General features: G+C 41.5%; 1 protein-coding gene across 1 annotated transcript in view; it reads left to right on the forward strand.

Moving 5' to 3' along the window:
* Positions 1–17,747, forward strand: part of eepd1 (endonuclease/exonuclease/phosphatase family domain containing 1) — a 43,187-nt gene that overhangs the window by 15,869 nt on the left and 9,571 nt on the right. The window contains exon 3 of the mRNA XM_050034996.1: positions 9,208–9,259. Within this exon, the coding sequence (XP_049890953.1) occupies positions 9,208–9,259 (52 nt within the window). The remainder of the gene's footprint in view (positions 1–9,207; positions 9,260–17,747) is intronic.

Below are 17,747 nucleotides of genomic sequence, written 5' to 3' on the forward strand. Positions count from 1 at the left end.
CTCAGTCGTAACTGTAACTGATGCTGAGACTCTACTGACTGTGTGACTGGTAGACGGTGGTGGGTGGCGCAGCAGGCCAAAACACAAATTCAAAACATAAACATGATTTGCGGACTGTAAAATTTTTATTTTTAATTTAATTTTTAATATTCTGGCTGTACTATTGTTGTCAGTGAGATCAGTATGTTATATGAACATTATTCCTTAGTCTCTGTGACATATTAGGAGGATTTTATGACTATTTGCTTTAGATTTCTTACATATAACTCCTTTAAAAAATGCAAGAGGCGTTGCTTTGTTGCTGGCCATTTTCTCCGGTGTGTTAAACACACTTTAGAAAGGAGTGTCCCCAGACTATCAGAAGGCGGAGATCTCTGATTGTCTGGTGGCGAGACTAGCAGTCCTCAGATAAACACAGTGGCCAAGTCTATTATTTTTACAGTCTATGGTCCAGACTCCTGTCTGTGGTTAGATGCAGGCAACAAAGACACTTTGTTTAAGGTAAGGGAAAAATCATGAGTTCGGTTAAATAAAAAAAGGTATTAATAAAAATAATAATAATGCTGAAGTCAGCGGTAAAAGCGGTTTGCAAAACTGTCTATGTTCAAGGGGAAAAAATGAAATATACACTGTGACGTTCAGTATCAGCTTTTTTACAACTTGCCAGATATGTTGTTTAGCAACATTTCCATACAGATTTTGCGTGGCATTACGGTTCCCTCAAAACTGCATTTGCTGTTTCAAATTAGTTGTATTTAATTTCTAGTAAACAGGGCTGGATTTTTTAACATTAAATTATTGTTATTTACGGGGTCAAGGTCTGTTTCCCCCAGCTGACATTTATGTTTTCTCATATTTGTTCATTTTCCCATGTTAAATTTATCTTGGTGTGAAACCTTCAAAATCCCATTAAAGGCCCCGCTTTTTTCTTTTGCGACTCGCCAGACGTTTTACTGCATCATCCAGCAGAGAATAAGTTAAGTTACGGACCTATGTCAAATACACGCTTTTACAAAATGTATGTCGTAATGTAAATTTGCAAAACAGCTATTCACAACTTTAAACATGTTTTTAAGCTGCATTGCAAACATTCATTTAGCTTTTCACCTTCAGTAATGTTAGTAGATGTTAACAAGTACAATGGTACAAGTGCAGCTAATTTTGCCATCGATTTATGTATGTTCATAGGTGTATATATTTTTGTTCAGAGAGGAACTGTTTCTTCCTTACACAGAATCTTCTCAAAACCTGTTCAAAAAAGAAGCACATTTATTGTCACCGTCTCTGCTGCTCTTTCACTGTGTGCTGTGTTGTACTGCAGCCCGGAGCTCGTTCTTTATTGAGTCCTCGAAAATCCTAAGAGGCATTTTTTATGTTCAAGGTCATCTCTGCTGCTGCCGCTCGTCACTTCTTATGCAACCTTGTGCCTGTCCTCAGATTTGCCTTTAATCTGACAAATACTGGAGCAGACACTCTCTTCAGCTTCACCGTGTCGTGTTTGTGTCTGCACAACAGCTGTAGATGGGACCCAGAGATCCACTGCGCTCACGACAGGCTCTGTTGTCACGGTGACACTTGGCGGATTAGGCTTGATGTCACGGAGTGTGTCTGCGACCTTTGTTTGTGTTTTCGCCCTCATGTGTGTGTCTGTGTGTGTTTTCATTCTTTAAGTGTTGTTTGGATTATCTCCCTCAGACACAGCACATTGTGTCGGCCTCTGAGGGCCCGAGGTACAGTCAAAGCAGCGGCTGCATCACCGAGTCAGCATCATCCTTTACGTCCACATGACATGACTGAAGCTCAGGAGAGCTCAGGGTGTGCTGGGACTGAAGCCCTGCCAGTAGAAATGGGAGAATCAGGATCTTAGCCAGCGGGAGTGGAGCAGGGTTTCTGCAAGAGTTGCTTTCATTGTGCAGCGTGATCACACCTACAGTAGAGGAAAGGGGTATTGTCTCTCTGACTGCAGGCCTGTTTGTTCTGAAAACAGGATCTGCGGACTGATTACGAAGGCGACAAGGTTTCTGCCTCGACTCTGTGTTATGTAATGTGAGGCTGCTCAGTCGGGCGGGGCGGACAAGCAGTAGGAAGCAGAGACTATAGAAACTATATATGCCTGGTTGTGATGTTAAAGGTTCTGTATGCGACATTCAGAACATAATAATGAAGTCAAGCTACCTCTGTGTGTTGTAATCTAATTATTCCCTTTAATATTAGCTCCCTGAAACAGAGATTTGCATACTGTTTAGAAAAGTTTGTGTCATCCTTTGTTGTTTGTTTTGCACGCAAGGTATCACCTGATCTTCTTACCAAAATCTAAATTTATTGAGCCTTTTTTCAGGCCCAGAGCTTTGCACACATCTCGATCCATTTTCACCTCCTCACAGCCTCTTTATCCTTCACCTACTGTACCGTACGGGCTGCGGCCTGCTGAATATGCATCAGCAGCTGCTTTAATTGATTCTCATTCCAGTCACAGTGAACGAGGGAGCCAATGTGTTAAGGATTAAGATTTACATACCTAGAAATAGTTCAGAATGTGGCTCTGGTGAGTTCATTTCCAAGTCCTGACACAATGCAGTGCTCCCTGGTTTGTGCCAGCATGCTTCAGTAATACATGAGCTGAATGAAAAGGGTATTACCACACTTGGGTTATTTTTATCACCCTAAGTTGATCTGTGTTGACACGTCAGGATACACAGCTCTACTGTTTCCAAGAATTTAGATTTGCGGTAGACTTAATGTGATTTAATCTGAACGTACCATAGGTTAGCGTACAATGGGAGACTACACACACACACACACACACACACACACACACACACATCTGAAACACAATCAATACTCAACAGTTTAGTCATCCTGCCACAGACTGTATAAGAATCATGGAAATAGCAATCGTAACGTCACTAGTTGTTTTGTGGACTCCCATTTTTAAGCCTCGAGTTTGGCATTTTGGGCACCCCCATCTTGTTTTTTTGGGGGCAACAAAACATATTTTAGCCACCTAAAAAAAGTCCCATCTAAAAACATCTATGGCAGTTTAAGTGAGTAATTTCACTGCTTTACAATTCCGTCAGATAACCCATTTTGACGGTGGAGCCATAAACCGTTTCTATTCCCCATCTATGCTCTCGTCACAGTCACCAGACCCCATTGACAAAAACAGTAATTTTAGCTTGCTGAACACAGGATCAGCTAGTTTACCACTGCGTCTTTAAGTTGGTTAGTTTGTTATATTGTGTGACATTGGTGAATCTAAACTGACCCTTTTGAATGCCACAGGCACACAAAAAAACAAAAATATTACAAGTTTGAGGCAGCAGTAGTCCAACAGCTCCTGTGTTCAGAAACGTTAAATTACTGTTTTTCTTAATGAGGTTTGGCATTGAAGAGAGCGATACAACGGATTCATTTTCCCATTGGAAATCATTGTCTGACATTAAAGTAAGTCAGTGAAAATATTCTAAATATAGCGTACACTTAAACTGATATTGATTTTTTTTCCGTGGGACCTTTTTTTTAGGTGGCTAAAAAACATTTTGTTGCTGACCCCTTCTGCAGCAATAGATTGCTTAGCTTCCATGTCAGACTCCAGCCTGCTTAGTCTGGGGCCGTTTAGTGGCCGTTTTGGTAAGCAACCAGAACCAGGGCGAGAGAGACAGGATCTGGAATTCGATGGATGCGCCTTTCCGTCAAAATAAAAGCACCAAGCTAATAAAAATGCGGTGAAACTTTTTAATTTAAAGAAAATAATTTACAAGAAAAGCCCCAAGCCATTAAGTTAACCTTTTTCTTTTGTTGTATTTAACTGTATTACAAGTTATTGTCTATTTCAGTTGTCTGTTTTATTTAATAGGCACTTCATCCTAGTTTCGTACATTATACCTGTAGTTTGTAAATGCATTTTTTAGATAAAATTTGGGGCGTTGGGGGCGGAAGAGAGAGGAAAACTGCGTGATGCTCGCCATGTAGCATGCTCTATCAACCACAACAACAACAATATGGTACTAAACCGGGGACAGAAATCGATGGTGCGCCAGAATTTAAAGTTTTACTTCGGTGAACACTTTTACTTTGGTGAATTTGGTGAATTCCGGATCCGCTCTCTAGACCAGAACCAGAATCCAGGCAAAATTCAGAGTGAATGGAAACCAGGCTCTTCGCCGTACGTGAAGAGCCTGGTGACGCGAGGCTAAGCCTGCCGACTGGCATCTACTGTATGTAATATACTGTCTATGGATAAGTTCCCCATAAAAAAAAAAAAAAAAAAATACTGTTTTACAAACACTGACAACATCAGCACTTTAATGCATCACAATGAAGTGGTTAAAACCTGACCCCCCGACATGTAATATGAGGACTGAGATGGTACGGGAAATTTACCAGATGGAACAGATAACGTTCTCCTTCAGACTCCAAAAGTAAATTTTTATGAAAAGATAGAGCCAACCTTTACCTTTTTCCCAATTTATACATTTTCTTTTATTTCAAAATGAATGCTTTAAGCTGGCATGTGTTTAGTGTTTTGTTTTTTTGTTTTTTTAAAAGAACAGGATGGAAATTCTGACATTAATTGAATAAGTTGCTGGAATTGAAATTAAAACTAAGTTAAAAAAAAATCTGAACTGTCCCTTTAAATAATATGATGGCATGTTACACTTGAAAAATACTCTCCTTGTTCTGTAAAACGTGCAACATGAGGTGACTTATATTCTTAACATCGCTGCCATCTCTCCTGTATGACCTGAATGCTGCGTAACAGCATGGTGGTCAGTCCACGTGTGCAGAGAGTGAATTTGCCCTTTTTACAGCCTTCACAGCCTGATGTGTGAGACCACGTCTGTGCTGTAACTCCTTCATGTTCTCCCTCACTACTGCTGACTGGTTGTTACATGATGCTGGTGCTGTGGGACTCTGTGAATGTGAGTCAGTCTGGAGTGCGTACAGCGCTCCTGTAATACCCAGCAGACACAGCAGCACTTCACTAATAGAAAAGACTGTTATGCAATGTGATTTTCTGTGTGGCTGATTTCGGATTAGTAGGTTAGAGGTGAATGGGGTCAAAGCAATGCCACCAACTTGGTTTTATTGTGTTGCACCACAGAGAATCAGTTTAGCATACGGCACTGCGGGCTGAGCTGAGGGTGTGTGTGAGGGTGTGTGTGAATAAAGCAGCACTTTTCCTCCTCTGGCTCTGATATAATAAAGAGCTCAGATTGAGCTGTGGAAGACTGTGGGTGTCAACTAGCAGGAATTTGGGAACTTATTTGATTCTTATTACTATGTGAGACTTTATTTATGTGCAGAGGCCATTTGTAAAAGGCGTTAATCCAAATGAAATACTGAGAAATGCTTTCCTCACTTCTGTCGCAAATTGCATTGCAAAGCAGTTCCTCTTCAGAGCCAAATGAAGGCAGAGGGGAGAAAGCTGTGGTGCCTCTCGGAAATGTATTGCCTTTTATTGTGCTGACTGTTGGTCTGGAAAATCATTTAAAAAGTAAACAGATAAATGTTTATTGGGCTGTAAAGGCCCCCCCTTCACAGAGCAATAATGTGCTGGCAGATAGAAACGAGGACACCAGTCCAAACTCCCTCAGTCAGAGTCCATCTGATTTTCCCAGCGATCTGGCGCTTTAAAGAAACACTGAATTTGCCTTGAGGAAACGTGCTGTTTATTATGTTGAGGATCCAGTTTGGCTGGTGCCATGTGTGTCTGTTGTGTCAACACTGTCTGACTCTCAGCGTGTGCATGATAATAGAATAAAGCTCTGCTCTTAGCATAATGAAACATTACTGTACATGTTGAACCCTGTATTAAAACCCACCATCTTCAGCATGTTAGATAAGTAAGGTATGGCAAACCTTTGGGTTAAGAACAACACATCATTTCTGAGAGCTGTTTACAGTAACGTCTGTGAATTCTAAAAAGAAAAGCAGGAAGCCGTCTCTGCAAAGTTCCCGTTGAGTTTAAATGTCAATTTTCATTGCTGTAAGTGCCACAGACAAACTTCTGTTCACCTCCACTGTGCTGAGATCAGGGCAGAAATCTCAGTGTCAGATGTCTTAGAGGCAAATACTTTCAAAACTGCACGTACCAGAAGTGAGACAGTATCTCAGTTTTAAAGATCATCACTGGTACTGTTTTCCATCTTCAAATCCAGTGTGGGTGGTTCTGTCTTCACCTTGAATTCTATGAATTCTAATGTACTTTGCTTTTATTTGGGTAATGTGATTTGTCTGGCTCTTTGAATTGGTCGAGACTACAGGCTGAAGGACAGGTTAAAAACATTACATAATACTTTGGGTCATTAATGGATTTATTTAGGCATATTTTGCTTAGAGTGGCTGTAAGACTGTGTAACTTTTGAAAGAGAACATAACGACATCTTCCTCTTAAAAAGGACACGCTGAATTCACAGGAAACAAAACCAAAACAGTCTTAAACTTCTACATGAAAAAGGAGTAGATGAAGAAATTTAGGAGCACAGCGAAACATGTTGAAGTTATTGCTAACATATTTATACTGTGCATGTGTGTGTGTGTGTGCTCATTCTGCTTGTGTGCAATTATGATGTGAAAACCAGTGGAGGACTGTGGAAGTGAAGGAAGAACTCGGAGCTTTTACTTATGTAAAAGTAGAAATACAAGTGTAGAAATACTCTGTTACAGGTAAAAGACCTGCATTTAAAACCTTACCAAAGTAAAAGTACAAAAGTATTAGCATCAAAATATACTTAAAGTACCAAAAGTAAAAGTACTCATTATGCAGAATGGACTGTTTCAGAATGATATATGTTGCATTATAATTATTGATGCATTAATGTGTTCATCACTTTAATGTGGGAGCTCATTTTAACTACTTAACATATTTTACCAGCTGTGTAGCTCATAATTCAATCAAGATTATTTGTCCTAATCTATAATATTACATTATTATTTTTTATTTCTTGGCAATATTTTGTATTATTAACATGAATATTCAAAGTAAATTTATCAAATAAATGTAGTGGAGTAAAAAGTACAATATTTGATTCTGAGATGTAGCAGAGTAGAAGTATGAAGGAGCAGAAAATAAAAATACTCAAGTACCTCAAAACTGTGCTGTACAGTAATGGAGTAAATGTACTTAGTTACTTTTCACTACTGAAAAACATCAGTCATATTGGCATTTTGAGCCAAGTCACATTAAAACTATGCGTTCCCCCTCTGCCGGCTCCAGAAGGGGTTGAAGTGACTGCGGGGTCACAGTAGCTTTGCTAACGTTGGTGTTAGCTGCCCTGTTGTAATTAGCCACCATGCCAACAATAATGTTAACGACGTCGGGTAATGTAAAGTGCCAACGCATTCTCACTCCGACCTCGTCACTTATTGATGTTTGGTCATGGACTTTCCACGTCCACATACGATATGAAAGGTACCCTGGGTGTGTTGGTGTTTGATGTTCTGGGACACCGTGTCAAGGTCTTCCTGTTACATGCATTGTGTTCTTTCAAAATACACCTCCGTTTTCACAGGCAATTTACCATTTACATGCAGTCTCTTTCAAAATAAAAGCACTACGTCAGTACAACACCGCATGGGGTTAAGTTTAGGAAAAAAGAACAGGGTTTGGATTAGAATCTTGCAGGATGTGAACACTGCTCTCCTGGGTGAAAGTAGGTGTTTGTTGGACTCATCTATCAACTTTTGCCGCATTAACTTTTGTTCTTGTCCCGCCACATTTCCCCCTGATGCCACTAAGTGCCGTTAAACTATTACGGTGATCGGCTGCGTTTCATGCCAGCGTTAAAGGACGGCTTTTTTTGTCAGTAGCCATGTTTCCATCAGCCTGTTTAGATGCGCATCTAGAAGTATTGCATCGGAAAATTATGATGGAAACGCCAAAATTCGAATTAAAATCCCCTGATTCACACAAACTAAAATACACTCACTTTAGCCGGGTTTGGGTTGATTCGAAAAAATGTTGATTCACAAAACGGGGGATGGAAACAGTTATGTTCGAATTAAGTCTGACGTAGCGCACCTCTCTCCATGGTGATATCCACACTCCAGGTTGGGAAGGCGGTAATACATTTACAAGCTGGTTGCCAACCGCCAGAAAACGTAGAAGAAGAAGAATGCGAGACTTGTTTTGTTTCCGGTTCTGCGGAAAACTCACACGAGTTCGTAGTTTTCACCAAAGTCCATACATTTGATGGAAACACACAGGATTCGTATTTAAGTCCATACATTTGATGGAAACACACAGGATTCGTATTTCTTTTAATGCGCATTTCCCAATGATTTGAATGACTTTTGGATGGAAACATAGCGAGTGTCTCACGCCACAAGTTACTGCCCAAGCACCAGATTTCAACGACTTCGGAGTGAGACCAGGTTTAAAGTGCAAAGCCTCGTTAGTCGAACCTTGCGATTCCCCCTCACCTGATTCTTTCTACTCGTTTATTTTTTGCTCAAACTTAAAATGAACGGGTTCAGGTTTAGCGACGTCTGCATTTTTAAAGTTAACTTATAGCCTCTCGTACCAATACTTTTTTTCAGTGTTGTTCACCTTTCTCTCACTCAACAACAGCTGCATCATCAACGAAAACTCTACTGTGATTGGCACATTGCTGCTTGAATGATTTTTGAATGATTAGCAGTAGGTAGGTTGTAGTCAAATCTATTTCTAGAGGCATTGGCTACTTGCACTGTTGAGCCTTGTCCCAGTCACACTGCCTAATAATGACGTCTTTAAAGTGACTCGAGAGAATCTTGGGAGATGAAATTTATCCTGTAATTATCATTAAACTGCCGCTGTTCAGCAGAAGTTGCCTAGTCTTCCTTTAGGGTGTCGTTTAAAGCGACTGCATGAATATTTGGACATTTCTGGCTCTGGCATCTCCCAGCAGTAGTATCAGAGAAGACAGTGTGGTGGCCAGCAATGCACACAAGTTCTCCCACATCACACACACTGTGCCAGTTTTCAGCGGGACTGTCTCATTAATCTACAAACAAAAATTCATGCCATCAGATGCTATAATTAGATAAAAAATGTACACAGGGTGGCTTTAAATGTTTTACTCTGGCTAAATGGCGGCCATGCAAGACTCATCCAGTGGAACAGTCTGTGGTGTTTGGATGTCAGGTGTTGATATGTTGGTATATGTACAGTCAGAATGTATGTGTAGGCTGAATGTAAAGCCCATCTTCTCTTTCTGTTTCCAGCATCAAGTTACTGGCGGTTCAGGACCTGCTGGAGCGGGAGGCTCTCGATAAGGTAAAGTGGAGCTGTGCACCCGACTGCTCTCTGTCTGGGTCACACTGTCAGAGTGTGTGTGTGTGTGTGTGTGGGGGGGCTGTTACTGTAGGTGTGAAAGGCTGCTGTGATTTGCAGCATTATAAATGAGATGACTCACCACTTGGTGGAATGTGCTCAGAAACTCTCGCTCAGTGTTTTCACATTTATTTAATATGTTGCTGTTATGCAAATGTTCCCTCTTTCCCTCCGCTCTCTCGCTCTGTGTCTCTGTCTCCTGAGTGTAAATGTCTTCTATTTCGAGGCTCACATTGAAGTTTGAACTGTGTTAGCGCTCTCCTGTGCTTTCATTACTATAAATATGACAGCGGTTGCTATGAGTCGGAGGGTGCCCTCTTCAGCAGTGTCAGTAATCAGGATTAAAATTCTTTTTAAATAGCAGAATAAATAATTTTGCTGGCACTTTTTCGCTGATAGCTGGGAGTTATTCAGCATGAGAGGATGCTTGGGCTGCAGCCTTTAACCATGTTAAACCTGATCACTCCATTACTTGCACCGATCTAATTGAGGAAAATATGAAATATACAACATTTTTCACATATTTACTGCATATTTAGAGCAAGATCTGTCTTGAAATATGCGTCATTTCTCTGTTACATCATGTTATACCGCTGATCTGAGGGGTTAGTGCTCAAAATTCCAGTATTGAAACTTCTAAAATGTTAAATCGTGTTAGTGTTGAACTTTACAGGAAAAATCAGTTTCATAGCAACCCACATTTTATTGTAATAGTTTTGATCGAAGGTCAGAATAACATCACACCCTCCTCTATTATTACAGAGGAATAAGAGTTGGTTGTAAACAGCTTTCCAGCAGAGTTCAATGAGTCTTTTCGCTTTTTTTCTGAGAGTCTGATAAGAAGATTGTTATCAATCTCGTGTGTTACTGTTAGTCCAGAGCTGGAGTCAATATGTAGTTAGCTTAGCTTAGCATAAGGACCAGAAGCAAGGGGAAACTTTTGTCCAAACGTTCAGAGTACACCTCCCAACACCTCTAAAGTTCACTAATTAAAGGTCTAGTGTGTAGGATTCACTGGCATCTAGCGTTGAGGTTGCAGATTGCAGCCAACTGAAACTTCAATCGTATGCCAAGCATGTAGGAGAACTACGGTAGCCAACGTGACATATGAGAATAGCCCTGTCTAGAGCCGGTGTTTAGTTTGTCCATTCTGAGCTACTGTAGAAACAACATGTTAGACTCAGTGGAATAGGACTTACTCCCATGCTGTGTCTCAAATCGCGTACTTCTGTACTTAGACTTAATATTTTGAGTGCATAAGTGCGTTCACACTGAGAAGTATGGAAAAATGCAGTGCACTATGAGTACCCGGATGGTGCACTCAAAACGGTCAAGAAGTTGAGTGTGGAACTATGGCCATCTTGGCCACGTAGCGGAAGGGGAGGGACCACTTTTCAAACTGGAAATGGCGGTCGAGGACTGTGCGACCGTGAGCGTCACTGCATTGTACAAATACAGTACATGTGTTTTTTGCACTAAGCACCACTATACTGTTGTCGGGTATAAGCCAGCAGACATGTGTTTTTTGCACTAAGCACCACTATACTGTTGTCGGGTATAAGCCAGCAGTATGTTTATTGCGTTAATTTAGCAGTCTGTAATGATTTGGTACTGCGAACGATAACGCAAATGCTAATGCTAGTTTGCTAACTAGCTAATTTGCGGTCGTCGTTTTCGGTGAGTGCACAACGGCCATGTTTGGTTTGAGACAACACTACCCTGTCGAAATTCGCGTACTACACCAATAAGTACATAGTGCACATAGTATACTACATGGAAGTGTACTAACGGAGGTATGTGATTTGAGACACACCACCATGTAGATATAAACGGCTCATTCTAGGGTAACAAAAGCACAACTAATGAACTAATGAACTACAAACTAATGAAAACAAAGTTATGACTATTATACTCCATTTTTGCCAGTGTGTCCCTCTAAATCACACACACTGGACCTTTAATGCAAATACGGTATTGATATCAATCTAAACATCTCACTCTTGGAATGAGAGAAAATAAGCATATTTTCTAAAACGTTGAGATATTCCTTTAGCAAATTTACCACCTTCTAAAATCCCAGTCTGTCTCACAATATTAATACTACTTTACTACATCCATATTTCATTATGACCCAGTTCAACTCAAGTACTTGACTGTTTTCACTTAGAAAGTATTAGTACGAGTACTAATAGAGTTGGAAAAAGTCACAACAGAAAGTGGCAATGTAAAATGTATCCACACCTCTACATGAAATACGTGGTGCTACAAGCTTGGCCAGCCTGGTGAACTATTGTAGCCGGCAAGCTGTAGGGCCAAAGAGACCTGGAAACAGCATTGAAGGCGAGACCCTGTTGATTCCTATGAAAGTTGCTCAGTGGCACATGAAGCCAAGATAGCTCTGTTTCCACGGTATGAAATTACCCCAGTGATTGGCACTGCTTCTTCTACTTGTCCACTGGTCAAGCTGGCTACTTCCAGTTTAGCGCTCTGTCAACATGAATGGGGATAAATTGATTTTGTCTTGCTGCTTTTCTAGACTTTCCAAATCAGACCAAATGGATTAGATCCTGATAGTGAAACGAGTCATTTTGAGGGGGTTGTGATGCTCAAAAAGTATTCATGGATTTACAGACGTCTCTTTCCCAATGTAAGTCTATGGGGAAAAGTCTTTTTGGGCTCAATGGCATCACATGACGGACTCAGGAGTTGTAATTCGACTGTTTGGCCATTACGAAAATTTGCTTCAAATCCCAGCTAAACACTAGCCTGGAAATCTAGAAAGATTTAGGGTCTGGCCATGAGTAATGAAAATGGCCCAACTCGAGGGACGGCACCAAGCATGCATTTGTAAATATCACTGCACGCAATTGGATAACACTACGACCAATCAGAACAATACACAGGGTGACATATCCAGAGCTTAGCGACCAGCGGAGCTAACTGGTAGATTAGACTCTTGCCGTATCCGGTCGGCAAAACAGCAAAAACGTCCTTCTTGCAAAGGAAAGATTCGAGCGCCGTCTTCTGTTCCTCTTTTAGAGAAAAAGCCAAGTCTAACTCGTTCATTGTAGCGGCCAAAGCCGTTTCAAACAACTGGTGTTCATCCGTAGCCATCTTGCAATGTTTACTGACTGATTCCGGACTTCGTCGTTGCAGCGCTGTCGTCATCTGTTTAGCTCGCCTCTGGCCCGCCTATATCAGATACACCGATGTGATTGGTGCAGCTCGGCTCCAAGGGCATAGATAATGAGCATCATTACTGATTGCCAGAGTGACTCGCTGAGCAAATTGAAATTGTGCTCTCGCGAGAACTCTGGATTTCCAGGGTAGCTAAACACACTAGCAAGCCAAGAATATCGTAGCACTAGTCAGTTACAATAGGCCTACCTCCCCTGGCGTTTTGTTCTATGGAATAGTCATCAAACCCTAGCCAGATGGTTGAGTGTTTGATCACCAGTCCCAAGAACTCAGGCTACCTAACAAACTTGCTAACTACTCACAGTTGCTATTGAAAAAAGACGCTGCTCAATTAATTCAAAAGACATATTTGTGCCATCGACCTCCTTCTCGTAACTGTCCTTGCCTCCTTTGTGCAGCAGTTTATACACAGGTTGAATAAAAGTAGGTTACATAACAGCTAATATGCTACGATTGCTTCCTCTCATTGGACTCTGCCGCTGTTCGTTCCCTTAAAGGTCAACACGGCCAAAAGATTTGCACACATTCACCTCACTCTGCCAGCTAATACTCTGAGTGCGAGGGTTCAAAAATGAATTATGAAGTTTTTCCGTATTGCTGTGAACACAGTTTCTGTATCTCAGTTTGTCAGCGTGGATGCTGAGGAAAACATTAAGCTCACAAACAGAGCCACTGATACACAAAGTATGCTGCAAAGTTGGATTGCTCACTCTCTGACTAAGCAGCCGAGATGTAGGGCAGCAGCATTATTGCTCAGATGCCAGTGTATTCGTAAAATGTCAGAGTTCAGCAGTATGATGTGTTCCTCTTCAGCCTACACACTTATTTGCACATGTGCGATGTCACCTTCTGTATTGGCTACCAGATGGATCCTTGGCAGGGAAATCGGAGCTCCATGGAAAGGGAAGTAGGTCAGCAACAGAGTATTTTGGACGTAGAGAGGGAGGTGGTGGGAGGATGAGTTACCTCTGGACAAGTGGTAGCCCACATTGCAGTGTTTTCACTGCTGCCAGCCTCCCACACTGATTTTCTGCCTGTTCTCCTTTCTCTTCTGTCTTGTCTTAGTCATTAGCACCATCTCTTTTCATCCTCTATCTCCGCAGTGTCTCTTCCTGCGGAGTGAAGAGAGACTTCTTCCGTTGCCTTTCAGATCTTTCTCCTCACTTGATGCAGTGCAGCTTGCCAAAATATATCTTATTATATGAAACTTTAACACTCGTGAAGTTATCAATATACATTTGTTAGTATTGTTGGCAGTTGTTCAATATTAACACAGCTACAGCTTTCAGAGCCTATAGCTAATTTTATTTTAGGTCTCAGTTCATGATACTGAAAATGAGATTCGTCAAATTAGTATCGAAGCTAGCAGGCAGTAAGCTGCTCATTGGCCTGACTGAGGTTAGCTGGTCAGTTCCTGCTCTACAACTGATTCAGAAGACTCTCAAGAACAGAGAAAGACGTATTTTACTAATGCAAATGTGCTGCATTTCATTGTAAGGAGCACATGTTCATGCTGTAATAGGGCTGTATGTTATTAAAGGAATGCTTCACCCCCCAGATGATCATTTGTCTATTAATTACTCACCCCGTGATTTGTTGAATTAGCGAAGAAAACTCTGTTATTCTCACATGCCTGCAGTGAACAAAGAATCCAAAAATGGAGAAAATTCCTGATGAATTGAAGTCATCGGGGTCCACGTTTAACTACAGCAACACTGGATCAAAAGAGCTGTTTACAAACTCTCACACAACTCATGCAGTATAATCCAAGTCTCATTCATCCAGTCATATGCTCGGTACTTCACAAACAGACAGCTCTTTCTGACGAGAAACTGAACTTAAAGTCAAACTTATCCATTCTCTCTTCAAAGCCAGATTCCAGTTACAAAAGCAGCAATTTTACCTCACTGAATATGAGAGCTGATGGTCGACCACTGCTTCAATCAGTAGCCCTTTTTAGACAGGAATTGTGCAAATTTGCAGGAAAGCCCAATCAGTCTTCTTTCAGCATTGGCAGTATAAAAACAAAATCGGGGAGTGCGGCAAAATGCTGCCTACCTACTTATGTTTATACAGAATGCGCCTTTTTCGGGGCAATGGGGGGCGTGAGCAAGTAACAAAACGTGTAGCTCAGCGTGTGACGTAACCAGAGACGTGGGAGGGAAGCCGCGGCTGGTCAGTCCTTCGGCGATTCTCTCATAAGTCGGCTCAATCTTCACCATTCCCGTCATCTGACGGTTAATGGGCTCGCACGTGTGGCGTCATCAACAGCTCCTCCCACAAGTCATCAACAGCCCCTCCCGTTGCGGTCTGTTTAAACTAAAAGGGTTCCGCCAATATGTGTACCCTACGAGGCGGAAAATTGGGCGCCTCGGATCAACTCGCCAATCCGGCTCTGTGTGTCTAAACGCTCGCAGCTTGCCGGCAAAACGGCCCAACATTCGGGGAAAATTTGGCAGTGTAAAAGGGGCTAGTGGTTTGTTTGTGTTACTGTGTGACTTTGCTGAAACTGAACTAACCGTTTAAAACACAAAAGTCACACAATAGCACAAACTAACTAACTGATTGAGGCAGATTCCAGCTAGTTAAATTCCTGGTTTTGTCAATGGAGTCTGGCTCCGTAAAGAGAACAGATAAGTTTAACTTTTAGTTTGGTTTCCTGTCAGGAAGGTCTGTCTGTTTGGGAGGTACTGAGCATACGATTATATAAACAAGACTTGGATTATACTGCACGAGTTGTGTGAGAGCTTGTAAACAGATATTTTGATACAGCCTGAAACTTTCCAGCTCCTCCTGGGGGACCCCAGGGCGTTCCCAGGCTAGATGAGATACTGTATGTAATCCCTCCAGTGTGTTCTGGGTGTGCCCCGGGGCCTCCTAACAGTAGGACGTGCCCAGGAGGCATCCTGATCAGATGCCCGAACCACCTCAACTGACCAAGCTCCGATGTCCGAGCCCCTCACCCTATCTCTAAGGCTGAGCCCAGACACCCCACGGAGGAAACTCATTTCGGCTGCTTGTATCCGTGATCTCATTCTGTCGGTCACTACCCAGAGCTCATGACCATAGGTGAGGGTTGGGACATAGATGGACCAGTAAATCGACAGCTTTGCCTTCTGGCTCAGCTCCCTCTTCACCATGATGGTCCTGCACAGCGCCTGCATCACTGCAGAGGCCGCACCAAATTGCCGATCCATCTCACGCTCCATTCTACCCTCACTTGTGAACAAGACCCCGAGATACTTGAACTCCCTCGCTTGAGGTAGCAACTCTCCCAACTCGCAGACCCCTTTTACTTAAATAAATTCTTTATTCCTTGGAGGCATGAAAAAACGTTCTCTCCACTAATTCAATGTAACACGGGAGTATTGATATACAAATGGTCATTTAAGGGGTGAAGTATTCTTTTACCTCCTGGACGCTCTTAGAAAATGGACATTTAAAGATAAATTAAGAATTACAATGGGTGTATTGCTGGGTCTCTTCTCCAGTTTGTCAATGCCTTCACCATCAACTGAACATAACACTGATGTAGCATCACCCACAGTCTTTCGAAGGCTGGATTTGCCTTCAGCCTCCGTCTTGTCACTTCCTGAAGCCACAAAATCCAAATTTGGGAAAGAGGTAGCAGAGCTGAGCTGTGTGAGCAGGCTGCAGCTACCACAGCTGAACAGACTCTCAAAAGACTCTTTCATCCTGACAAAACATAATCTGTGCAAAGTGTGAATCATGAGGATTTGTGTCATAAAAATGTGGCATAGCTAACGTTCAGTGGAAAGACCCTCGGCTGCACAGGATAAATGTCCGTTTAGTCTGAGACATTTTCCAAATACCCATGAGAGCACTTCACTCTAAGTGTGGTGGACATGTTTGCTGGACATGTGCTGTGATTAGTCATTCAGAGAGTTAGTGCCGGTTTTAGACTGTTGTCCTCTGTCTGTTTTGTCGCTAAGGAACTATGTGTCTGTGGTTAGGCTTCAAGCTCATGATTACTCACACTGTAAAAGGCCTTCCTGGTTACTATCAAATAGCCTTTGTGAAAATACAATAATTAACACTTAATAACTGCAGTAATGACCAAGCTTTTCACCTCATAAAGCACAGAAGTACAAACACACACTCTCCTTGTTGTTTCGTGTTGTGTGGATACTGGCAACCTCACACCCAGTGATCTGGCAGTCGCCTGAGGGTTCAGTGAGTTCACTCTTGTTTGCTCCTAAATGTCTTTATTTGTTCATCCTGCTGTGAAGAGGCTGTCGGTCTTTTTTTGCTCATTCTTCAGTCACAGTGACCATGAATGGTGTCGGGGAAATGAAAGAAACACAACTGGATATTTGGCCTTTATGAAGTCTGTCTCTTGAGATTCATTTCTCTTTTTAAGAGAGATCTGAGACATACTCATATGTAAACATCCCTGAAAACTACAAAATAAAAAAACAAGGTTTGAAATACAAATCTCGTAATTACTTTTAGAGTCCCTAAACAAATGTCCAGCATTTTGACGCGCCCAACAATAGTCTCTCATGTGAATTTTCTGATGGTAGACAGGTCCCAAAAAGTTTGCACAGCAACAGAAAATATATTGAATTGTCCAAACAGGCCACTTAAACAAATATTATAATCAGATACAAACAAAAAATATTATTATTTTGGGGCCGTATGTACTTCCTTTGCAACCATGTTGGTTCTCTGCCCTGAAGCCATGTTGGCGCTCTCTGCCGCCCATAATGCAACAGGTGCTACCCCCGAACTCTAGATCCAAATAAACTTACGTAAAGAACAATACATTTTTCTTTAACTGAACAATATTTCTAAAGGTGGCATATTTTGAATCATTTTTTAATACATTTGTAATCACTTCTTAATGACGATGAATTTAAATGTTAATAGAATTATGACAGAAAATTTAAAAGCATTTCAATTAAATTTCAGTAAAAATGTCTGGAAGACAGTTAACACCTACCTACACATCCTTTATTGTTTCCTTGCCAAAGTTCTCCTAGCAGCCTTTAGAGGCAGCAGTGTTCATTACAGACACAACACTAAATTATTAAATAGAATTAAAGGATGGTTTTGCTCTACCAGTAGTGGGGTTAAACGTATTCTCAGGGTTAGGAAGGAGCATGCGGACACTGAAATAATTAAAACAATAAATTAAAGCAGCACTGATCATTTATTGAGACAACCATTGCCTCAAATGACATCTCATCATGTGAAAAGTTTTTCTTGACTT

The sequence above is a fragment of the Epinephelus moara genome, chromosome 22 (assembly GCF_006386435.1).
Source record: "Epinephelus moara isolate mb chromosome 22, YSFRI_EMoa_1.0, whole genome shotgun sequence".
In the NCBI taxonomy this organism is placed as follows: domain Eukaryota; kingdom Metazoa; phylum Chordata; class Actinopteri; order Perciformes; family Serranidae; genus Epinephelus; species Epinephelus moara.